The sequence below is a fragment of the Sus scrofa genome, chromosome 10 (genome assembly GCF_054392235.1).
Source record: "Sus scrofa isolate SSC_HxYL_T2T_F1_AM1 chromosome 10, Sscrofa_HxYL_maternal_Yorkshire_Landrace_v2.0, whole genome shotgun sequence".
Taxonomy (NCBI): Eukaryota; Metazoa; Chordata; class Mammalia; order Artiodactyla; family Suidae; genus Sus; species Sus scrofa.
The window spans coordinates 95343140-95367909 of NC_139392.1; the positions used below are offsets into that span (position 1 = coordinate 95343140).

General features: G+C 49.7%; 1 protein-coding gene and 1 pseudogene across 6 annotated transcripts in view; one reads left to right on the forward strand and one right to left on the reverse strand.

Annotated features, from left to right (window-relative positions):
- Nucleotides 1-24770, forward strand: part of LARP4B (La ribonucleoprotein 4B) — an 86348-nt gene that overhangs the window by 33328 nt on the left and 28250 nt on the right. For 4 of the 6 annotated variants that reach the window (XM_084978791.1, XM_084978790.1, NM_001435421.1 and 1 more), the window contains 2 exons: nt 15756-15894; nt 16360-16500. Coding sequence is in view for 4 of the 6 variants with exons in the window: in NM_001435421.1 (NP_001422350.1) it covers nt 15756-15894; nt 16360-16500 (280 nt within the window). In the remaining 2 variants the exon portion in view is untranslated. Of the gene's footprint in view, nt 1-4505; nt 9841-15755; nt 15895-16359; nt 16501-24770 lie in introns of those variants that run through there. The other 2 variants (XR_014817108.1, XM_013980371.3) reach the window with 1 other exon arrangement.
- LOC110255731 (palmitoyltransferase ZDHHC12 pseudogene) lies at nt 12004-12713 on the reverse strand (annotated as a pseudogene).

Sequence of the window (24770 nt, forward strand, 5' to 3'; positions counted from 1 at the left end):
TTGAAGATTAATTGACCGTAGGTGTGTGTTTATTTCTGGACTCTCCATTCTGTTCCATTGATCCATCTGTGTCTTTTTGTCCCAGTACTATGCTGTTTTGATTACTGTAGTTTTGTAATATTGTCTGAAGTCTGAATGTTAATGACTCCTGCTTTGTTCTTTTTGCTCAGGATTGCTTTGGCAATTCTGGGTCTTTTGTAGTTCCATATGAATTTTAGGAGTATTTATTTTAGTTTGGTGAAGTCATGAGTAATTTGACAGGGATTGCATTAAATCTGTAATTGCTTTGGTTAGTATGGCATTTTAACTATATCAGTTATTCCAATCCATGAGCATAGGATATATCTTTGCATTTCTTTGCATCATTTTTTATTTTATCAATGGTTTATAGTTCTCAGGGTATAAGTCTTTCACCTCCTTGGTTAGGTTTAATCCTAGGTATTTTATTTTTTATGCGATTTTAAATGAGATTTTTTTTTTTTTTTTTACTTCCTCTTTCTGATATTTCATTGCTGAAGAAATGCGACAGATTTCTGTATCCTGCTCTCTTGCTGAATTCATTGATCAGTTCTCATTGTTTTTGTGTGGAGTCTTTGTGGTTTTCTTTTTCTTTCTTTTTCTTTCCCCTCCCCTCTTTTGGCCACCCTGTGCAGCTTATGGCATTCCCAGGTCAGGGATCAGATCTGAGCCACAGCTGTGGCTGGATCCTTAACCCACTGTGCTAGGCCAGGGATCAAGCCTGCAAACCAGCTCTCCAGAGGTGCTGCCAATCCCATTGCACTACAGTAGGAACTCCTTTATGGTTTTCTATATAGAGTATCATGTTATCTGCATAATAGAACAATTTTACCTCCTTCCTTCCAATTTGGATACCTTTTCTTCCTTCCTCCTCACCCCCCCAATACCATGTTGAATAGAAGTGGCGAGAGTGGGTGGGTATCCTTGCCTTGTTTCCAGAAGGCTTTCAGCTTTTCACCATTTAGTATTATTTGGCTGTGGGTTTGTCATAATTGCTTTTTTCTTTTTTTTTTTTTAGGGCCACACCCGTGGCATATGAAGGTTCCCAGGCTAGGAGTCTAATCTGAGCTTCAGCCACCTGACTATGCCACAGCCATAGCAACTCAGGATCTGAGCCTCATCTGCGACCTATACCACAGCTCACAGCAATGCTGGATCCTTAACCCATTGAGTGAAGCCAGGTGTCGAACCTGCAACTTCATGGTTACTAGTCGGAATCATTTCTGCTGGCTACAATGGGAACTCCAAGAGTTTTTATCATGAATGGATGTTGAATTTTATCAAACGCTTTTCTTCCATCTACTAAGTTAGTCATGTGGGTTTTGTTGACGTGGTATATCTCATTGATTTGTGTATGTGCCTTGGAATAAATCCAGCTTGTTCATGGTGTATGATCCTTTTTAATGTGTTGTTGGATTTGGTTTCTTAATATTTCATTGAGAATTTTTGCATCTATATTTATCAAAGAAATTGGCCTGTGATTTCCTTTTTTGGTTGTGTCTATGTCTGGTTTGGGTATCAGGGTGATGGTGGCTTCACAGAGTGATTTTGGGATTGTTCCTTTCTCTTCAGTCTTTTGGAAGAGTTTGAGAAGGATAGGTATAAGTTCCTTTTTGAATGTTTATTAAAATTCCCCAGTGAAGCCGTCTAGTCCTGAACTTTTGTTTTCAGAGAGTTTTTTCTGTATGTTGCAGATTCTCTTTCACTTCTTGTGATTGGCCTGTTCAGATTATTTGCTTCTTGATTCGGGTTTGGCAGGCTGTATGTTTCTAGAAACAAGCTCATTTCTTCTAGGTTATGTATTTTGTTGGCAAATAACTGTTCATAGGATTCTCTTATGGTTTTATGTATTTCTATGGTATTGGTTGTTATTTCTCCTCTTTCGTTTTTTATTTTGTTTATTTGGGTCCTTTCTCTCTTCTTGGTGGGCCTGGCCAGAGGTTTATTGACCCTTTCAAAAAAACAGCTCTTGGTTTTACTGATTTTTAAAAATTTTTTATTTTTTTATTTTATTTTATTTTATTTTTTTTCATTTTATGGCTGCACCTGGGTCATGTGGAAGTTCCTGGGCCAGGCATTGAATCTGAGCCACAGCTGCAGCCAACACCGGATCCTTTAACCTTTTGCACCTGGCCAAGGATCGAACCTGCACCTCCATAGCACCCTGAGCTGCTGCAGTCAGATTTGTAACCTACTGCACCATGGCAGGAATTTTAAAAAAATTTTTAATCTCTATTTATTTTCTTTCTGATCTTTATTATTTCCTTCCTTCTGCCAACTTGAGGTTCTCTTTGTTCTTTTTATAATTTTATAGGTGGGTAAGTTTGGTTGTTTATTTTTTATTTTTCTTGTTTTTTGAGGAAGGCCTGTATTGCTATGAACTCTTAGAATTACGTTTGCTGCATCCCATAGATTTTGAGTAGTTGTATTTTCATTGTCTTTTGTCTTGAGGTATTTTTACAAGTTTCCTCTTTGATTTCATTATTGACCTTGGTTTTTTAGTAGCTTAATTGTTTAATTTCCATGTAATTTTTTTTTTTTTTTTCACATTCCTCTTTCTTCTCTGGAGTTCTAGTTTCATGCCATTCTGGTCAGAGAAGATGCATGAAATAATTTCTCTCCTAAAATTTGTCCAGGCCTGTTTTTTGTGTCCCGTTTTTGGTCTTTCCTAGATAATGTTAGTTGTGCCCTTGAAAAGAAGGTGTGGTCTGGGTTTTTGTGATGTAAACTCTTGAAGAGGTCAGGTTTAACTGTGCTTACTTCATTCAGGATCTCTACTGCTTACTGATCTTCTGCCTGGAAGGTCCGTCCGTTGATGTCAGTGGGATGTTGGCGAGTCCCACTGGTGCTGTGTTCCCGTCACTTTCCCCCTCACGTCTGTGAGGGTTTGTTTACGTACCCGCTATTCCTGTGGCGGGTGCACCTGTGTTCATGAGTGTGATGTCCTCTTCTTACAGGGATCCCTTTATCCTTGTATCATGATACAGTGTCCTTCTTTGTCTTTCTTTCCTTCCTTACCTTTTTTTTTTTTTTTTTTTTCTTTTCCATTTTTGGCCATCCTGCAGCATATGGAGTCCTCAGGCCAGGGATCATATCCCAGGCCACACTTGTGACGTGTGCTGCAGCTGCAGCAATGCTAGATCCTTTAACCCACTGTGCTACGTACGCCAGGGATCAAACCTGTGTCCTGGTGCTTCAGAGACACGGTGGAGCCCATTGAGCCAGAGTGGGAATTCCTTCTTTGTCTTTCTTCATAGTCTTTGTTTTAAAGTCTGTTTTGTCTGGAGTTCCCGTCGTGGCACAGCAGAAATGAATCTGACTAGGATCCATGAGGACGCAGGTTCAATCCCTGGCCTCACTCAGTGGATTAAGGATCTGGCGTTGCCGTGAGCTGTGGTGTAGGCCGGCAGCTCCAGCTCCAGTTTGACCCCTAGGCTGGGAACTTCCACCTCCATATGCCATGGGTGTGGCCTTAAAAAAAAAGTCTGTTTTGTCTGATAAGAGCGCCGCTGCCCATGCTTTCTGGTCATTTCCACTTGCATGAAATAGTCTTTTTCTGTCCCCTTACTTTGCATCTGTATGTGTCTCGCACCCTAAACTGGTCTTCTGTAGGCAGCACGTGTAGGTTCTTGTTTTATTACCCAGTCTCCAGTCTGTCTTTCGATCAGAGCACTTAGTCCATTGACGGCTCACGTAATTGTTGGTAAGTATGTATTTACTGCCATTTTAAACCTTGTTTTCCAGTTGATTTTGTGTTTCTTCTTTGTTCCTTTCTTTTTGTAGTTTGATGGTTTCCTTTCGTATTATGCTTGAGTTTTTGCGAATCTAATATATTTTTGGTTGTGGTTACCCTGATTTTCAAATATGTTCACCCATTGTTATATCTACTTGCTTTAAACTGGTAGTCATAAGCTCACGCATTCTTACACCCCGCTGTTTTCTTTTCTTTGTCTTTTGTCGTGTGAGGGCTGAACCCGCAGCATGTGGGGGTTCCTAGACTAGGGGTTGCATCGGAGCTGCAGCTGCCGGCCTACACCACAGCCAAAGCAACACTGGATCTGAGTAGTGTCTGTGATCTACACCACAGCTCATGGCAGTGTCGGATCCTTAACCCACCAAGTGAGGCCAGGAATCAAACCTGTGTCCTCATGGATACTAGTCGGATTTCATTAACCACTGCGCCATGATGGGAACTCCCCCCCACATTTTCTTACCACCTTTTAAGTGAGAAGTTTTTCCAGAGTGTCATTGATTTTAATTGTTTTTCTATTAAGCTAGAACACTAGATAAACTCTCACTGCATGTAATTTTTTTTTTTTTTTTTTTTTGGTCTTTTTGTCTTTTTTGTTGTTGTTGTTGTTGCTATTTCTTGGGCCGCTCCCGCGGCATATGGAGGTTCCCAGGCTAGGGGTTGAATCGGAGCTGTAGCCACCGGCCTACGCCAGAGCCACAGCAACGCTGGATGGGAGCCGCGTCTGCGACCTACACCACAGCTCACGGCAACGCCGGATCGTTAACCCACTGAGCAAGGGCAGGGACCGAACCCGCAACCTCATGGTTCCTAGTCGGATTCGTTAACCACTGCGCCACAACGGGAACTCCTGCATGTAATTTTTATACAAACATAAAACTTGATTGCCCAAACCTATAAAGTGGCAGGTGATGTTTTGCTGAAGCTACAGCCTCTTCGCAAGTGCTTGTGGTACTAGTTACCCAGAGTTTCTTTGAGTTGACCACAACCTAAACTGCTGAATGTTGAGAGAACAGCTTCCTACTACTTTTGCCAATTGGTTTCTCTGGTACACCTTGGTGTCACCTGCCATTCAGTGGGCACAAATGAGTTTAGGACTGTTTGTGATTAAAAAAAAACTGTGTTTGCGTCTTTTAATTCTTGCAGAGGCCTGCAGATTCCTGCACAGCGAGAGCGTCGAAGGTACAGGCGCCGCCTCAGAACGCCCTCCTGGGGAGAGGCCTGAAGGGCAGGTGCTCTGTGGGGCGGGAGAGAGGGTGGCCTCCTGAAGAATGGCGAGATTGGAGATGGGGAAGGAAGCCTGCTGAGTGGTGTGAGCAAAGACAGGATGTGCCGGGTTGGTCACTGGGCTTTCAAAGAGGAGTAGAGGAGGCGAGGGGATGGCAGATGAGAACGAGAGACCGTTAGGGAGGTGGGCCGGGCCCGGCTGTGAGGCCTTGGAAGTGCTCTGGGGTTTCTTCTTGGGCTCTCCTCAGCCACATCACAGTTCTTGCAAGCAGGAACTGGTATTGGCCTCGCTTTTACAAATGAGAAAACTGAGACAAGGAGATTCAATAATTTGCCATAGCTTACGCACGACATACACCTAGGCAGGTAAGCTCATGAATTTGTCCCCCCACCTGCTGTTCCCTCTAATTCTGCATTTAACGCCATGTGGCAGATGGGAGGTGTTTGTGTCATCCTGGGTGAAGAATCCTTTTTCGTGTGGATGTTTAGCTCTCTGGTGATGGAGCCGTGTAACACCGTGTATCCTCCTTATCTGTAGGGTGGGCTGGAGGTGTCAGCCCAGATGTGTGAGGTAATGGAGATGTGTGTGTGTTACATCTGCTGCTGTCATCGCCACCCTCTGCTGTGGTTTCAGTACACAAGCTTAGGCACATTCAGAAGTGTTCCTCTCGGAGTTCCCCTCACGGCTCAGTGGTAACGAACCCAACCAGTATCCAAGAGGATGCCGGTTCGATCCCTGGCCTCGCTCAGTGGGTTAAGGATCCTGTGTTGCCCTGAGCGGTGATGTAGGTCACAGGTGCGGCTTGGATCTGGCATTGCTGTGGCTCTGGCGTAGACCGGCAGCTGCAGCTCTGGTTCAACCCCTAGCTTGGGAACCTCCATTTGCCTGGGGTGTGGCCCTAAAAAGACAAAACAAAAAACAAAAAAAAAAGTATTCCTCCTAGCTTCGTGTTTAATTAAGTAGAATTCTTAAACTTTTTTCATCCAAAACTATTGGTGTCTTATAAAATGTTAGTAATAGACCAGCCATGACTTAGAGATTCAAGTAGAAGAATCCCTCTCAGAGGAGCTAATAGAATTTTTTTGTTTTCGAAGTGTCATGTCTGAAGCATAAGAAGAAGAAGCATCAGTTGCACTGAGAGCAAAGTCAGCCCTGTTGTGTGGGTCTGCAGTCCCGGACCCCGGGATGCGGGCGACTGTGCTCCCACTGAGCAAAGCAGGGCCTCGTCCAGGGGGTGCGAAGGACTTCCTGCATCGGAGTGGCAGATGTAGATTTTCTTTCCTTCTCTTTTTGCCCTGTTCTTTCCACTTTCTTTACCAGAATTTTCAGACCTCTCTGGACATACAACAATACAGCGAAGCTCAGTATATGTCCATTTTGAGCTGGAACAGTTGCCACCCTCCCATTTTGCTTTTATTTTGTCTCTTCCTCCCTCCACACACACAGTTTTTGCAAAGGGTTATGTCTGTGTATATTTACTTCACTTACAGGCGAGGCGCGCTCTAAAGCAAACCCAGACAGTATGCCGTGTGCATGAGCAGTTCAGCGTGCGTCTCGAATGGACACCAGCCGCTCTCATGCCTTGCACGGTTGTTCCTGAAGGCCCACAGGTGCCATTTCTCAAAGGCAGAAAATCGGGTGCAACCCTAAGCCCCTGAGAGTCTAACGAACGCTTTTTTACTGTTGTTTCCCTTTGGGGGATGTGCATGCTGACTCTCGAGGTTGCCACCATTCCGTGGGGTGTAACTCAGAGGCTGCGGAAACACCGCCAAAAAGGCCGAGGTCTGGAATTCCTTCTTCTGGCTGGGATGACACCTGTAGTTACCCTTTTATTGAGTTTATGAGAATAAGAAAAATCGTAGGAAAACTTTGTGTTGTTTTGTGTCTTTGGATGCAGTGTGCTGTTTGGGTTGTAATGCGTGGGGTGGAACGGCTCTCAGGCAGGGTCTGTTGGAATTAGGATTTGGACTTGAGTGGCAGGGACATGTGACTGCTGTGCAAGGGGTTATTTTTGGTAACTGGCTGTCGGCTTCTCCCCAGAAACCTCAGAAAGGGAGTGGGAGATGCACTTGTGGAGGCTCAGAAAGCCGCTGGCATTGTTATGTGAGTTCTTGAACTTTTGACCATGGGTTGTTGCTTCAGCAAAGAACTAAGTAGTGACGATGACAGTGAAAAAACTGGCCTGTTACAAGAATCTATGGAGGAGAAGGAACCAGAGACCAAGATAAGTAACAGTCTGTCTTCCTTCTCGGATGCCTTTGGAGGGGAGGCGAGGCCCCACGGTGGGGCCCGCGCGGGGGCCGGGGCCCGGAGGCCGCCGGTCGGCTCGCTCTCCGCTGTGGCGCTCGTGGTCCCAGGCCGGCACCGGCATTTAGGAGAGGCCGCCAGCCCGGAGCGTGGGGCAGCGGCCCAGCAGAGCTCTGGAACCGAGATCGAGGTGGTGGCAGACGTGCCAAGCAGCAGCAGCCGAGGGAGCACGTCGCCTGTGTCTGGCGGTGGGGAGAGGAAGGCTGACGGCCCTGCTCGTGTGGCCCTTGGAAGACGGGGGCCTCCAGGAGAGAGCAGGCCTGCAGGCCTCGCTGTCACAGACCCTGATGGCCCGGCCCCTGCAGGCAAGCCGTGTGTTCCTGGGTGTGGAACAGCTGCAGCTCCGGAGGGCTGGCTGGCTTGTCGCTCCCAGGGGCTCCGCCGAGGGGCCCAGGGCCCGGGGCAGCCAGAACCGCCCCTGCGGGGCCCGCCGCTGCCAGGTGGCCTGGAGGGGGTATTGACTGGGAAAACTGGATGCCGTTCTGAGCTTTTGAGTGACAGTGACCCACCCTGTAAAGGAAACTTCGATGGCCTTCAGGCAGCCACTTGCCCCAGGCTTCCTAAAACTGTCATGGAAAGGAGCACATTACGTCGTGTTGGCACACTCCCCACATTAAATGGTAACACAGACATGAACTCACAAGTGTGTGCGCACCCCAGCCCCAAAGTAGGAGGGGGCTGCAGTTCAGGACCGGGGGGCCTGGGGCCCGATTCTCATGTTCATGTCGTTAACGACGCTCCAGATGTTGAAAGAAATGGGGATTCTGGGCCTGGAACAGCCTGCGTGGGTCAGAGTGTAGACTCTGAAAGGGAAGGTGGTCACTGCGTAGAACCACTGAGAGACAGCAGGTCGGAGAGCGGTCTCCTTTCCCTGCGTCGGCATAGAATTAATGCCAGTTCAAAAAGACGTGCCGCTGCAGTGGGCTTTGGGAACAGGTGTCTTCCTGTTCGTGCAGATTTCCAGGCATCAGCCCCTAGCAGTCGTGATGGTCCGGGGCCCGAGCTTCTCCTGGGGCCGGAGATGCTTGAGGAGCAGCGGGGCCATGGCAGCTTGGGAACTGGAGGCAGCCGGCTTGCAGACAAAGCAGAATTGTCGTTGTGGTCTCAGAACAGCTGGTCTTATCAAGAGGAGGATGAAAGTTGCATCTTTGAGGGGGAGGGTTGTGCTACGAGGGCTTTCCGAGGGGCCTCTGCATGTCGGGGAGGTCTGTGTGCAGACACTCGGGCCGGCGAGGCCCAGGCCCACACCTGTGATTTGACGCCGTGTGCCGTGCAGGCAGCAACCGTGGAGGCTGTGCCCCCAAACAGCAAGCCTCCTGACGGCTTCAAGTGGCCCGGGAGTGCCGTCGTTTCCTCTGCGTGCGTGCTCACCCGGGCTGAAGAGGACAGTGGAGCAGAGGATGCAGCGTGTGCAGACAGCTCGGGGAGCGACCCCTGCAGACCAGAAAGCGCGGAACGAGGATCGCCCGGAGCCTGTCAGAGAGAGACCAGGAAAATGGACATCGTGGGTGTCCAGGCTGACCCGGAAACAGCCCTTGACTGGGAAACAAATGTACGAAAATGCAAGGCGGAGTCCAGTTGGGATGTACTGGTTCGTGTTAGTTCTGGTGTAACAAGGAAACCTAATTTTGAAACCAATCAAATAGAAGAAAATGTAACTCAGGGAGTGAATGACTGCAGATATGAAGGGCCCAGCCTTGTGTCCCCCTTAAGCCGAAGTCAGAGACCAGGTACGCAGAGGTCGGGAGTAGAGGGGGCGAGCCCTGGAGACGGCGGGCGGCGTCTGCAACCAAAGCAGGTCTTCTCGCAGTCCGCTGGAGAAGCTTCTCTTGCCTCTGGTGGAGGTGCGTCGGGGAGTGAGCCGGAGCCTGTCAGTGGAGTCCAAGAGGAGACACTCGGTCAGGAGCAAGGCAGTGGCGATGGCGGCCTTGCAGGCCACGTGGGGCCACGCAGGGTGGGCAGACAGAGGGCTGCCGGGCCCATGGAGCAGGGGCCTGCCTTGAACAGGACCCTGGGTTTTGTGGAAAGTTCGCAGTTGGGGTTTGGAAGAATGGAGGTCAGTGACACTTGTGCGGGGTGTCCCTGCTTGGCGGGTGTCGGCCTTGCCCAAGGGGACGGGCACTCAGCTGTTCCCCCTGGTGGCCCAGGTGACAGCAAGGAAGTTGTAGTCCGAGATCCTGAGGACCTTGTCCCATCGCTCTTATCTGAAAGCCCCTCAAAGGGGGATGGGCAGAACTGCCCAGAGGACGTGTACTCCCAGTTTGTGAATGAACTTGCCTGGTACCCAGTGGGAGAGCTGGTAGGTCATGTGTTCTCTGAGGGACTGGCAGACGGTCCTGGATGTCAGGAGGGCTGCCCCTGGACGAAGGGAGTTGCAGAAGACGCGGGTGAAGAGGAACAGATACTTAGCGGGCACCTGCGCGTTAAGCCATGGGACCTGGAGATGGCTTTGGTTTGGATGGAGAAGCCCCCTTACCAGCCACCAGTGGCAGAAGCCGGAGTTACCTGGGGATGGCAGGATCGAGGTGGACAGTTAGTAAGTATGCCTCCTCGGTGCTTCGTGCTGCGCGTGCTGTGCTGATCTTTCTCTCCGATTGCTTTTACCTCAGAATTAACCAAGATTGAGCCTCAACAGCTGGCAGTCGTGTGAGTGTGGCTATGAAGCCGTAAGTTAGCAGAGCATCAGCTTAAGCCTTTCCAAACTGAGACTGTGAATTCAGTTCATTGCTGAGAGGGTTTAAGCCAGAACCTGTGTGTCAACTCACGGTAGCACCCAGCCCTGCACACCGGCCATCAGACGTGGCAGCGTGGCAGCGGCGTGCACGCCCCGCCCCAAGGCACCTCTGCCCAGTCCCAGTCTGTCCTGTCCTCGCCCCCAGCCCCTCGTCGGAGGGAGCAAGCATTTACCGGTGGTTGTCTGAAGTCGCTTCTAGGAGGTCACGCCTGCGCAGCAGAGAGGGAGCAAGTCCTGTGCTTTCCTTGCTGTCGGCAGGTAACTGTCTAGGGCGGGTCTAACCTGATGCCGGTACTGGCTCCAGGGCCTTGGTTCTGTGTCCTTTCAGTCAGGAGCACCCGTGCAGCTCTCGGGCCACAGTGCTCAGCCGTGCTGGCTTGGAGGAGCCTTTGCACCTGATCCTGCAGTGGGCAGCGAGTTCGAACCTCTGCCTCGCTCTTTTGGACGTGTATGCTTGTAATAGCAAAATCTCGTTTATTCAGTCAGTCGTTTGTTTTTAGTGATTTTTGTTGCATTAGGCAAGAAAAATGTAATAGTAAGGAGATTTCATGGAAATAAACAAGTAGAAATTAAATCCTATAATTTAGAAAATTATCCGTTAACCTCCTTTTTTTTTCCTTTGCATGCCCACATTTGGGAGTTTTACCAGAAACAGTTTTGTTCAAGTTAATGAGTTTTGCTCCTTAGATGGTTGTGGAGTTGTGTAATCGTTTCCGTAAGTGGGCCTGGTTACCAGTTGGCTGCGCCTCCGTGTTGAGCGCACATGGGTCCCACTCTTACACACGTCTGTGAGGTGCGTGTGCACTGTTCTGAATTAGCCTTTCACTTACGAGATGTGTCCAGCAGTGTTCTGATTTGGCAGACCGCATTTAATGACCATGCTTTTTGTTCAGAATTCCAGTTTGAAAGTGCTCGTCCAGATTCATTTTTGTGTTTTTAATTGTTAAAGTTGTGTTGGAATATAGTTGACGTACAAAGTTGTGTTTATTTCAGGCACACAGCAAAGTGAATCAGTGTACAGGTACACACATCCATCCCTTTCAGAATCTCTTCTCCTGTAGGTTCCCACACATCACTGAGTACATTTCCCTGTGCTGCGGGGTAGCTCCCTGCTGCCTGTCTGTTCTGCATCTAGCAGTGTGTTTAGATAAATCCCAACCCCAGAATTTACTCCCCACCCCACGTTCCCCCTTGGGTGAACATAAATTTGGTTTCACAATCTGTGTTTCTGGTCTGTAAGTTCCGTTATTACGTCATTCCTATCAGACTCCACGTACTAGTGATCCCATGTGATGCTTCTCTCTCTGTGCACAGGCAGACTCTTTGGAGCTGGTCTTCAGCAGCTGCCGTTGTGCCCTTTCCAGATCAAGGGCCATAGGTGTAGCTGTCAGGTCTCTAAAGCCTCTGGATTGCTCTGAATTCCTAACTTAGTGGCTAATCCAGCAAAAGTGCATGGTTACTTCACATTTTAAAATGAGTGTTTCTTTGCTGTTGTTTTCCTACGAATTTTGCACCCTGTGTCTCCGTTCCCCTTGCTTGGGTGTTTGTTACTCTGGTTCCTGCTCAGCCAGTTACTTGTTGGTAGGACCCTTCTGTCTCGTGTCCAGAAAATGCAGATGTATGATTTGGTGGGTTGTTTTTTTGTTTTTGGTTTGGCTTGTTTTTTTAATACTTGACTTACTTTATGGATTATTAAATATATAAAACTGTGCACTGGAGGCAGCCTGGCCTGGGCAGGGGGGCTCTCCGAAGCCTGGGTCCTTTGTGCCTGAGCCCCCGACCCCCGACAGGTCCTCTTCCTCCCCTTCTGCCTTGGGAGGGCAGGGCCACCCACCCAGGCAGGGTTCTGTCCTTCAGCTCCACCCCGAGGCCCGAGAGGAGTGGGCAGGAGTAGGGGGACCGACGCCACCAGGTGCAGCCCCTCTGGTTTTCAGGCACGAGATGGTGGCCCAGCCTCCAGCAATCCTAAACAGCCTGGCTGCTGCCATCCTGCTCTTCCTCCTCCTCCTCCTCCACCCACAGGGTCTCCCAGGACCCCGAGGGCCATCCACAGAAGAAGTGGGCCAGGTTGCGGGCCAGGCCACAGTCGAAGGGGTTGCCGGGGCGCTAGCGGAGATGGGTGATGCGGTGGGAAGAGATGAACGCCCAGGTGGTGGTGTTACTGGCCACCAGGTAGAGGTGTGAGGCCAAGAGCAGGCCGGCCACGAGGGGGAAGAGGGACAGCAGCAGGAAGGTGGCCAACAGGAGCCAGCTGAATTGCAGCCAGAGCCCCCAGGGCTGGAAGAAGTGGAGGCCAGACCATGCCAGGTACAAGCCCCACAGAAACACCACCAGCTGCAGTGCCAGGTGGGCCACGAAGAGAGGGTGGTTGTGCTCCCCCATGCAGTTCTCCATCCAGGGGCAGTGGTGGTCATAGCGGTGGACACAACGCCGGCACTCATGGCAGTGCCAGGCCCGCAAGGGTTGCAGCACCATGCAGAATCTGCAGCGCCGAAGAGGGATGGCCTGAGGAGCCATGGCTGTCTGCTCTTCCTTGGCCTCCTCCAGTATCAGGCAGGAAGACCAGCGTGATCCCCTAGGTCAGCACGGTGTGCCCAGTCCACTCCAGGACCCCAGGGCTGAGAAGCGCCCAGGGCGCCATAGCCTCAGCTCGGGGCCCCACCCGGAAGAAGCGCTGGTGGGTTGTTTTTAATGGAGCAAAGCATGGGGTGGGGTGGGGTTGGAAGAGTCTCTAGTGTGTCAGAATCCGGGGCTCCTGGACTCTGCTGGGAGTGGCAGGGTCATCAGTAGAGAATTGCTTCAGATCAAGGCCATTGAGGTGAGCCCGCTGCTGTCCTGAGCTGCACTGCTTAGCCATGGTTTTCAGTGGAACAGTTGGACTTGGGCAGCCGCTCGGATGAAACTCAAGTTGTTGATGATTGGTTGGCGGTCCATGGGACTGCAAGAGGTAACTACATTTTCAAAGAAGTATGTTTAGTGCAAGTTATTTCTCACATGACTTACAAGAAGTTAATGAACTCCTGATAAACGTTTTGTTTTTCCTGCTATTAGAACAGTTTTCTAGTCACCGTCATTTCATGGACAGGTTACTTAGCTTTTTTTGCCTTGGTTTTCTTACTTGTGCAATGGGGAGTGATGACCACTGCCCTGGGGGTGTCGGAATGGAACAGCTACGTGTGTGGAGTGCCTGGCTGCCAGCAGGCTCTTGTGTCATTTGTTGTGTCATTAACTTGTAGGCCTCTGTTCCTGTGTCACTTGTCACACTCAGTGTATCTCTTCACTGTTGGTTAACTACTTAAAGTGGTGCTTAATGCCTAATACCTGGTTTGGATTTGAGTGTTAATTGCTTTAGAAGTAGTAAATTATGTGAGGATAGGTTCTGTTCACCTGTGGCATGGACCCTTGCACAAGTTGTCAAAGAATGGAAACTATACGGAGTTCCCTTGTGGTGCAGCGCGTCAGGGATCTGGCATTGTCACCACAGCAGCTCAGGTCCCTCCTCTGGCATGGGTTCCATCCCTGGCCCCAGGAACTTCTGCATGCTGCAGGTGCAGCCAAAAAAGGGAGGGGAATATAATTTTCTGTTTTGGTTATTAAACCTTCCTTCCTGCTCAGGCACCTGCACACTGAGCTCAGGACGGCTAGGTGTTAGGACACCCGGGCGTCTGGGGGGCTTGCAGTGGGGGCGGGGCACGTGCCTCACGTGGCTCCTAGGACGGCTGTGTTGGTGAGCTATCAGACGCGTGTTGGTGGTGGTGTACAGCCAGCTGCAGAAGGTGCTAAAAATGGAAGAGCCCAGTGTGTGCCGGTGTTAGGAATGTAGAGAATGTGTAGCATGTACATGAGGTCAGGGGATTCGGTTCCATGGGGGAATGCTGGATGCGTGTTACGTGGTGGAACGAGACCGGGTCTAAGCAGAAAAGGTGGTTTACATGAGTGTTAGAGTAGGAAAGAGGGCAGGCGCCCATGGGCAGCGTGTCAGTGCTGCTGGGGGAGGCAGTGCTGGCTGTGACTGGAGCTGGGCGTGAGGCAGCAGTCGAGCCTGCCCTGTTTGCCTTGTATCCCACCGCTCGGGGCCACGCCTGGCACTTGGGGAGGGTTTCAGAGATGTTGGCGAGATGGGTGAGTGTGCAGAAGCAGAGGCCAGAAATGGACTGGACGTTTCCATGTCTCATTAGAAGGGAGGGGGAAGGAGTTCCCGTCGTGGCGCAGTGGTTAACGAATCCGACTAGGAACCATGAGGTTGCGGGTTCGATCCCTGCCCTTGCTCAGTGGGTTAACGATCCGGCGTTGCCGTGAGCTGCGATATAGGTTGCAGACGCGGCTCGGATCCCGCGTTGCTGTGGCTCTGGCGTAGGCTGGTGGCTACAGCTCCGATTCAACCCCTAGCCTGGGAACCTCCATATGCCGCGGGAGCGGTCCAAGAAATAGCAACAACAACAACAACAAAAAAAAGACAAAAAAAAAAAAAAAAAAAGAAGGGAGGGGGAAGAGGCGAGTTTCTCGGGGATGACGTTCTTGGAGAAGAGGGGGACCCTGCTCTTTGCCCTGTCCAGGGCTTCAGGCACTAAAAAGGATTCCGGGAGTTCCCCTCGTGGCGCAGTGGAAACGAATCTGACTAGGAGCCATGAGGTTGCGGGTTCGAGCCCTGGCTTCACGCAGGGGCTTAAGGATCCCGCGTGGCTGTGGCTGTGGTGGAGGCCGGCACCTACAGCTCTGATTGGACCCCTAGCCTGGGAACCTCCATATGCTGTGCGTGCGGCCCTACAAAGTCAGAAAATGAAAAGGGTTCTGGAGAGGTCTTCGCCGAGGCACCGCGTCTTGTGGGCATGATGTCTGTTCTTAAGCTTGTCCGTCCACACGTTGTGTCCGTGGCAGCTCAGCGTGGGGCAGGTGACCGTGGAGGCGTGGAGCCGCACCTGCTCTTCTCTGGGTCCGGCTCGGAGGCAGCTCCCAGGTTGGACTTCCTGCCTGGCGCTGCCTAGGGGCTCCTGGGGCCTGGACCCTCATGCTTCCCTTTGGAAGCTCTGGCCCCTGCACAGTGGTGTAAAGCCTTGGTGCCTGGGAAGAGGCAGATCACTTGGTTAGGTCTGCTCGGGAATCGTGGCGGCAAAGTGAGTTTGTCTGGGGCCCCCCAGGGCATCAGCTTTTCTTTGGGCTGGGGAGGCCACTCAAGGACTGTACGCAGGAGAAGGAAAATCTAGGGGTCTTGTGGGTCCGATAAGGTGTGCCAGATCCAGTCCCCAGAGGAAGCGGCGGCAGGGGCCAGCGGGCGAGTGTCTGGGAGCGTTCCGGAAAGGGAGCCGTGAGAGCAGAAGTGCCTCGTGTGTCTGTTAGCACATAGGTTTGTAAATCTGTGGGTTGTGTTGGATGGAGCCCCAACAGAGACGGGGATTGGACCACCCTTGTTATCAGCTACACTGCTGGCGAGTTACTAAACTCTCCATGGAGGCAGGAGCTCTGTCTTTCATTCCGTTTTCTAGAGCGCCTTGAACTTAGTAAGAGCTTAAAATCTAATGGTGAATTAGATGGAGTTCTGAGTGTATCAGTTTTGATTACTTCTGCACTTGAGTTCATCATAAAAGTACGTGTAAATGAATAGGTTCCACCTTTTTATCATAAATTCTCTAACATAGATGTGTTTTAAGTGAATTAAGAAGTAAAATTGCCTTTGATTGGAATTTGGATGCACATGACTACATCGCCTATTTCCTTAGGTACCAACGGCCAAGGTTTCAGAGCTAAACCCCAACGCAAAGGTATGGGGGACTCACATGTTACACTTGGAAGCCGGTAGTACAGCGGATGGCGGAGTGCGCGCAGCCTGGGAGGAGACGCCCCGCCGCGGCCAGGAGGGTGAGTGCTCTTGGCTCTGCGCTCGAGTCCGTGGTGAGCGCGTTCATTAAGGTCTGTGTCACCGTTAGTGATGGCGTCTAAGGGCCACAAGGGCTCTCACAGCCAAGGTAAAAAGGTATAACCCTTTGTTCTGTTTTGTTTTTATTTTTTGTTCTTTTGTCTTTTTAGGGCCGCACCCGTGGCCTGTGGAGCTTCCCAGGCTAGGGATTGAATTGGAGCTACAGCTGCTCGCCTACACCACAGCCACAGCAACGTGAGATCTGAGCCGCGTTTCGACTACACCACAGCTCACGGCAACGCGGGATCCTTAACCCGCTGGTCGAGGCCAGGGATTGAACCTGTGTCCTCATGGATCCTAGTCAGATTCGTTTCCGCGGAGCCACGACAGGAACTCCTGTTTTATTTTGTCTTATGTCTTCAGAGAAAGCTTCTGACCCTGCCTTTGGCGTGAAATCTTGCTTGCAGGATTGGACACCCATGGCAGTGGCGACAGAAGTCCCGAGAATGCAGCACTGTCAGATTTGCAGGAGTCAGACCGGACAGCCATGAGCACTTTGGGTCTGGACCACTCCGAGTATGAGTCACCGCCGGAAAATAGCGAGACAGGTACAGTGCTTCCGTGAGTTCATTTTCACAAGGACTGTGGGCATTTTCACGTTGCCGTTTCAGTTCTTCATTCGTGTCTTCTTTTGTGTCTTCCCTTGGGGTCTGATGGTTTTCTTTAGCGGTGTGCTTGCCGCCCTTTCTCTCTGGCTCTTGTGTATCTAGTGCAGGTTTTTGCAGTGGGGATCTTCATGTATGTGGATCTGTAACTGTATCTACTTGTTTAAAAACTGATGGTCACTTAAGTTTGAACACTTTCTAAAAGGTCTGCATGTTTACTCCCCTCCTCCACATGTTGTTTTTGATGTCATTTTGCATCTTCTGGTTTCTTCTTTAGTTTGTTGGAGTTACAGTGTTTTAGTCTACATACTGACTTATTGAAGTAATCCGCAACCCTTGCTGGAAGTCTGTCTGTCCTACGGGATTCTTCCTTCCCGCTTTGAGAAGACCCTTTAACACTTTGCTTAGTGTGGGTTTGGTATCGCTGAGTTCTTTTAGGTTTTGCTTGTCTGAGAAGTTCTTTCTCTCTCCTTCAGTTCTGAATGATAACGCTGCTGGGTGGGAGTCCAGGGTTGCAGGTTTCTCCCTTCCGGCACGTTGAACATATCACGTCACTGCCTTCTGGCCTGCAGGGTTTCTGCAGGAACATCAGCTCGTAGCCTTGCGGGGGATCCCTTGCGTGTGACTCCTAGAATCCCCTCTTTGACTTCTCCCGTTTTACTTACGATACGTCTTGGTGGGGGTCTCTTTGGGTTCATCTTGTTTGGGACCCCTTGTGCTTCCTGACCTGATGTCTGCTTCTTACTTCAGCTTTGGAAGCTTTCAGCCATAATTTCATCAGATATGCTTTCTCTACCCGCTTCTCTCTCTGTCCTCCTCTGGAGCCCCTGTAATGAATGTTGGTGCACTTGACCCAGAGGTTCCTTAAACTACCCTCCTTTTTTTTTTTTTTTAATATTACGACTGCACCCACAGCATATGGAAGTTCTCAGGCCAGAGATTGAATCCGAGCCACAGATGTGACCTACGCCACAGCTATGGCAACACCAGATCCTTTAACCCACTGTGCTGGGCTGGGGGTTGAACCCACATCTCTGCAGTGACCCGAGCCTCTGCAGTTGGATTCTTAACTCATTGTGCCATGGTGGGAACTCCCTTGTTTTTTAAAATTTGTTTGTCTCTTTGCTGTTCTTGGTGGGTGCTTTCCAGTATTCTCTCTCTCAGGTCACTTACGTGTTTTTCTGTGTCACCTCATCTGCACTTCATTCCTCACACTGTGCTCACTGTTCCAGTTACTGTACTCTTCAGCTCTCACCCATTCCTTTTTTCTATTTTGTTTTCTTATTAAAATTTACTGTGTTCATCTCTCTCTCTCTCTCTCTCTCTCTTTTTTTTTATTTTATGGCTGCATGTTCAGCATATGGAAATTCTCAGGCTAGGGGTCGAATGGGAGCTGCGGCTGCAGGCCTCCACCACAGCCACAGCAACACAGGATCCAGGCTGCATCTGTGACGAATGCCACAGCTTGCGGGGACACCGGATCCTTAACCCACTGAGCGAGGCCAGGGATGGACCCCGAATCCTCATGGATACTAATTGGGCTCATGACTGTTGAGCCACAGCGGGAACTCCTTTGTTCATCTTTTCTTTTCTCAAGCTCTATGCGTTCATGTAACTAATGTTTTGAATTCTTTATCTGGGAACTTATTTATCTCTGTTTCCTTAGGGTTTTTTCCTTTCTTTCTTTCTTTTTTTTTTTTTTTTTTTTTGTCTTTGCCTTTTCTAGGGCTGCTCCCGCAGCATATGGAGGTTCCTAGGCTAGGGGTCGAATCGGAGCTGTAGCCACCTGCCTACGCCAGAGCCACAGCAATGCGGGATCCGAGCCGCGTCTGTGACCTACACCACAGCTCACGGCAACGCCGGATCCTGAACCCACTGAGCAAGGCCAGGGATCGAACCTGCAACCTCATGGTTCCTAGTCGGATTCATCAACCACTGCGCCACGATGGGAACTCCAGGGTTTTTTCTTTTTCTTTCATTTGAAGCATATTCCTCTGTCTTCTCATTTTATTTGCCTTCCCCTGTCTCTATGACGTTAGGTGAGACAGTGCTGGGGTGGGGCAGGGCCTATGGTGCTGGAGAGAAGCCCTCAAGGTTGGGTTTGAGCTGGTTCCATGCCCTCTAAATGTTCACGTCATCCCCCCGCCCCCCAGTAAAGTGCTTCCTCCAACCTAGTGGTGAGCAGCACCAGGGCCAGCAGGGGTGGCCCCAGCAAGCCATCCAGAGCCCCGGGCAGCGTGTGGTCCGTTCCTTCTGTGCGCGCATGTGCTAATCATGGCCACCCCCACCCTGTTCAGAGGTTTATGTGCTTTGTCAGTTCAGCCTGTTGAATCATCCCCTAAACAACCTGCGTCTCACCGCTACCTTTGATTCTTCTTTAAACTGACCCTTGTGTTGATGCAGAGGTGATGGGTTCCAGTCAGAATGCCTCATGGGGCACGTAAGGCTCAAGCTGCCCCAAAGAGGCAAGTCCGGTTTTAGCAGGAGAAGCAGAAGCCGACCCTGGGGCGAAGTGTCACTGTAGGAGCAGAGGGGAGCAGTAGTGTTGAAATCGAGAGTCAGACCCAAAGTTGCTGGTTCTCTTTCTTTTTTAGCCACGACATGTGGACGTTCCTGGGCCAGGGATCAAATCCGAGCTTGGCTGTGACCTACACCACAGCTGCAGCAATGCCAGATCCTTAACCCACGACACCACAGTGGGAACTCCGAGTTGGTTCTTTGTGAAAGGGATATTTAAAGCTTTTCAGAAGAAGGAAAAGAACGAGCAGAGAGCAGATTTGGGGGGAGGGTTGGGTCTAGGACGTGGGCCAACATAGAAATGCCTGTGGATAACAGGGCAGCAGTTGCTCACCTCTGGCTTTGTCTCTGCCTCTTAGTCTGAAAGACCAGACCGTTTTTAAAGCCCCAGCAGAACTGGGGGGAGGCTACACTCCTTAGCCGTCGCGTGTATGGCCCCAGATGAGCTGCCAGCTGCAGAGCAGAGCGCAGGCACAGGGAGGGGGTTCAGGCCGCCACTTGACTGGCTGGAGACCATCGTGGTTAGAGGATGTTACAGGCCTGAGAAAGCGTGTCCTCCTCGTCTCAGCAGCAGACGTGCTACATGCGAGAGGTCCGTGGTGAGCTCCACGTGGGCCCGTGTTTATTCCTCCTGGAAGGGGCTGCACTGCTGCTGCTCTGGCCGACACTGGCCTTGGTGAGCCCCGCCTGGGCCCTTCCCAGCCCCCGCCTCCCCCCTCCCTCTGCCTCCGTTGCTCCTCGCATCTCGCTTCGTAGTTGCTTGGGAAATCTCTCAAACTCGTTGAAATGTAATTCTCTGCCTCCCACGTGCCTGTTCCTGAGCAGATGGGAATGTGGCTGAAGATAAAACGTATGGCAGTGTGGCCTGGTCTCCTTTTCAGAGCTTGGTCACAGACCTGCAGGGCCCTCGGCGTGGCCTCTGCGTGCTGCTGTGTAGTGTGGTGCAGTCCAGCTGCTGGGCTGCTGTGTCACAGCTTCCCTTCTCTTCTTGGACCCTGGCACTTTTCTGCATTTGGGGAGGCATGGAGCGTTGGTGAAGCAGAGTTGGTGTAAACATCACATATTTGGTATATCCTAACCTTCCTGTTTTTGTTTTTGTTTTTGGCTGCACCCATGGCATATGGAATCAGCTCCGAGCCACAGCCACCCTGGCAATGTCAGATCCTTAACCCACTGTGCCCGGCCGGGGGTCAAACCGGCCCCTCCACAGAGACAGGCCAGATCATGAACCCAGTGCACCGATGGGAACTCCTATCCTCGCCCTTCTGTAAGTTTCCTCGTCCTTATCTTGAAGCACAGCCTTCAGTGATTGTAGAATTGATTTGTTGATTCTGCCCTTCCTCGTTGATTTCTCGACCGAATTTGACCAGATGTGCATAGACCCCCCAAACATCACCTGTACCACGGAGCGCTTCCTGTGCCCCCCTTCCTGCCTGCTCCCAGCCCCAGGCAACCCCTCATCTGCTTTTTGTCCCTGTAGGTTAGTTTGGGTTTTCTAGAATTTTATTTAAATGAAATGTTACAGTATGTACTCTTTTTGTCAGGTTTTTACGTGGCTTACTGATTTTGAGACACCTTCATGTCACATTTAAGGGCCGTTTCCTTTTTATTGCTGAGAGTATTCCAGCCTCTCAGCTACCGCGGTTCGTTTTCCTGTTCACCTGCTGATGAGTATGTGGATGGGCTCCAGGTTTTGGCTCTTAGAACTAGAGCTCCTGTGCACACTCATAGACAAAGGCGCGCATGTCCCTGTGTTTTCACTTCTCCTGGGTGAACACCCGGGGTGGAGCAGGTGGTCGCCTGCTGGCCGTGGCTTCGTCTCCTTAAGACGAGCCGAGGCTGTGCTCCGCCACCACTCCCTTTGTGTTCCCGCCGGCAGCGCCGGGCCCCGCTGCTCCATGTCCTCACCAGCTCAGGAGGTCAGACTTTCTAATGTTAGCCGTTCCGACAGAGAGGTCGTGGACTCCTGGTGTGGTTCTAAGTTGTATTTCCCTAATGACCAGTGGTGTCGAACGCTTTTCATGTGCACATGGTAAGGGTCTGTTCAAGTCTTTTGCCCATTTTCTTATTGGGCTGCTTTATCCTTGAGAGTTCCTTATTTTATTTATTTATTTTTTGTCTTTTTAGGGCCACACCCACGGCATATAGAGGTTCCCAGGCTAGGGGCCTAATCAGAGCTACAGCCGCTGGCCTACGCCACAGCCACGGCAACGCCGGATCCTTAAGCCCCTGAGGGAGGCCAAGGATCGAACCCACAACCTCATGGTTCCTGGTCGGATTCATTTCCACTGTGCCACGACGGGAACTCCATATCCTTGAGAGTTCTTTATATGTTTTGGACATAAGTCTTTACCAGCTCTGTAATTTGCAAATACACTCTTCCAGTCTGTGACTTTTCTTTTCTAACAGTATCTTTTGAAAAGCAAAAGTTTAAAATTTTTCCTATTGTCCAATTTATTTATTTTTTTCTTTCACGAATCTTGCTTTCGGTGTTGTACCTAAGAAATTTTTATTTAACCTGAGGTTATAAAAGTTTTCTACCATAAGTTGCGTGGTTTTAAATTTTACATTTTTTAGGTCTAAGGTGGTCTGTTTTAAGTTAATTTTAAAGCAGAGTTCTTTTTTTTCTCACATGTAGATATGCAGCTGTTCCAGTGCTATTTGTCAGAAAGACTTTCCTTTCTCCGCTGCACTGCCTTTGTCCCTTTGTCACAGTCATTTGTCCCTAAGTATGTGGGTTTGTCTCTGGACTCTCCTCCATCCGTTTATTTTGACAACAAAACCACACTGCTTTGAATTTTACTATAAATAATTCTTAAAAAGTTAGCCTCCCAATTTTGTTCTTTTTCAGAGTGATTTGGCTCTTCTAATTGCTTTCCATTTCCATGCAGATTAGAATGGGCTGGTCAGTGGCTGCCCAGTGCTGAGATCTGGGGGATCTCATTGACTGGAGGTGCGTGGGAGAAGATTGATGCCTTGACTGGATGTTAGTAACACGTGTGTCTCCACTTGTTCAGATCTTCTTTAATCTCTTCTTGATTCTTTTTCAGTTTTTTTGTTTGTTTTTCTGGTCTTTTTTTCTTTTTCTTTTTCTTTTTTTTTTTTTGGTCTTTTCTAGGGCCACACCCACGGCATGGGGTGGTTCCCAGGCTAGGAGTCTAATTTTTTTTCCCACCAGCCTATGCCAGAGCCATAGCAACGTGGGATCCGAGCCACATCTGTGACCCACACCACAGCCCACGGCAGCGCCGGATCCCCAACCCACTGAGCAAGGCCAGGGATCGAACCCGCAACCCCATGGTTCCTAGTCGGATTTGTTAACCACTGAGCCAGGACGGAAACTCCAATCATTTTCAGTTTTCAGCCTATTGGTCTTTCATATCTTTTGTTCAGTGTATCCTTAAGTATCTTATATTTTTGGGTTATAAGTGGTTCTTAAAATTTTAATTTGCATCTGTTTGTTACTAGGAAATTGAAATACAAGTAATTTTTGTAAACCAATGTCATACCCTGAAAACATAGGCTCACTTACTAGTTTCAGCAACTATTTCGTAGATTCCACTGGGTGTTCCACATAGGCTGTCATGTTATCTGCGAAGAAATCCGTTTTGTCTCCTGTCCAGTCGAGTGCCTTTTCTTTCTTGATCGTGACTGGTTGCATCGATAGATCCTTCGTCATAAAGGTGACCAGATGTTGAGAGGGCAAACACCTGACTGAGCTCCGGGGAGGAAAAGGCTGTCCTGGAGCAGGCAGTGAAATGTGCTGGTCGTTGGCCTCTCTGACCTTTATCGGGGTGACCAGAGACCATTCTGTTAGGATTTGCTGAGCGGTTTAATGAGAAATGGTTAGTGGAATTTGTCGTGCTTTTTCGCCACCTGTGGGGACGATCATATATATATTTTTCTTTTTTAGAGTGTTAAAATGAATTATACTGATTGATTTTTCAAATGTTTAACCAACCTTAAATTCCTGGGGTAAGCCTCACTGGGTCAGGATGTAATACGCTTCTGATATGTTGTGGGGACTGTTGGATCAGATTGGCCTTTGTTTTTTTGTTTGTTTGTGTGTTTTTGTCTTTTTTTTAGGGCCGCACCCACGGCACATGGAAGTTCCCAGGCTAGGGGTTGAATTGGAGCTGTAGCTGCTGGCCTACGCCATAGCACACAGCAACGTGGGATCCAAGCCAAGTCTGGGACCTACACCACACAGCTCATGGCAGCGCCGGATCCTTAACCCACTGAGTGAGGCCAGGGATCAAACCTGTGTCCTTGTGGATGCTCATTGGGCTCGTTAACCACTGAGCCATGATGGGAACTCCCAGACTGGCCATAATTTTGCTTAGAATTTGTACACCTGTGTTCATGAGGAACCTTGGGCTGTAGTTTTTGATGTTCTCCTTCCTACTAAACTCTTGGGAAGAGTGTTATTTCTCTCTTAAACGAGAAGTGAAACCATCTGAGCTCGGGCCTGGAGTATTGTTAGTAGGAACATTTTCAGCTACAGTTTCATGGGATTTTTTTTAAATACGGCTACTAAGATTGATTTCTTTTCTCTCTCTCTCTTTTTTTTTTTTTTTGCTTTTTAGGGCTGCACCTTCGGCATATGGAAGTTCCCAGGCTAGAGGCTGAATCGGCTGCAGCTGCCAGCCTACACCACAGCCAGAGCAATGCGGGATCCAAGCTGTGTCTGCGACCTACACCACAGATCACAGCAACACCGGATCGCTGACCCATTGAGCAAGGCCAGGGATCAAACCCACATTCTTGTGGATACTTGTTAGATTCATTTCTGCTAGACCACAGTGGGAACTCCTGATTTTTTTTGAGAGCGCTTTGGTTACTTATGTCTATATTTATGTTCCATTTCATCTCAGTTGTCAAAGTTATTAGATGGAGTTGGTCATAATATTCTATTTATCCTTTTAATATCTGTAGAGTCTGTAGTCTCGCTGTTCCTGTTTTTGGTAATTTGTGTCTTTTCCCTTCCTCCCCTTAATCGACCTAGGGGAGGTTTGTCAATTTTTTTTTCTTTTTCTTTTCTTTTCTTTTTTTTTTTTTTTTTTTTTTGTCTTTTTAGGGCCACACCCGTGGGGGCATACGGAGGTTCCCAGGCTAGGGGTCTAATCGGAGCTACAGCTCTGGGCCTATGCCACAGCCACAGCAACATCAGATCCAAGCTGTGGCTGTGCCCTACACCACAGCTCATGGCAACGCTGGATCCTTAACCCCCGAGCGAGGCCAGGTGTCGAACCCGCAACCTCATGGTTCCTAGTCGGATTTGTTTCTGCTGTGCCACAACAGGAACTCCAGGTTTGTCAGTTTTATTCATCTTCTTAAGCTAGTATTTGGTCTATGCCTTTAATTCAGGTGTTTCACACACTCACGTTGACTGTGGTCATTGGGACGGTCAGGGTTGAGCCTTTCACCTTTGCTCGTTGGTTTAGAATAGCTTTGGACTCAGAGGAAGATGGGGAAGCTTCAGTTCAAGGGTTCGTGCGACACATTTGCCACAGTTACTGAACCGGAATCGAGTGATACCCTTGACCTGCTGTTCTTTCTCTGCCCTAGGACACCGCTTTGTCTTCAGTTGCTGTGTCTTCTTGGGCCCCGTCCGGCTCCAGCAGCGTCTCAGGCCTCACTTGTTTTGATGACCTCGGTGGCTTTGAGGCGTGCTGGTTGGTCATGGGTCGGGTGCT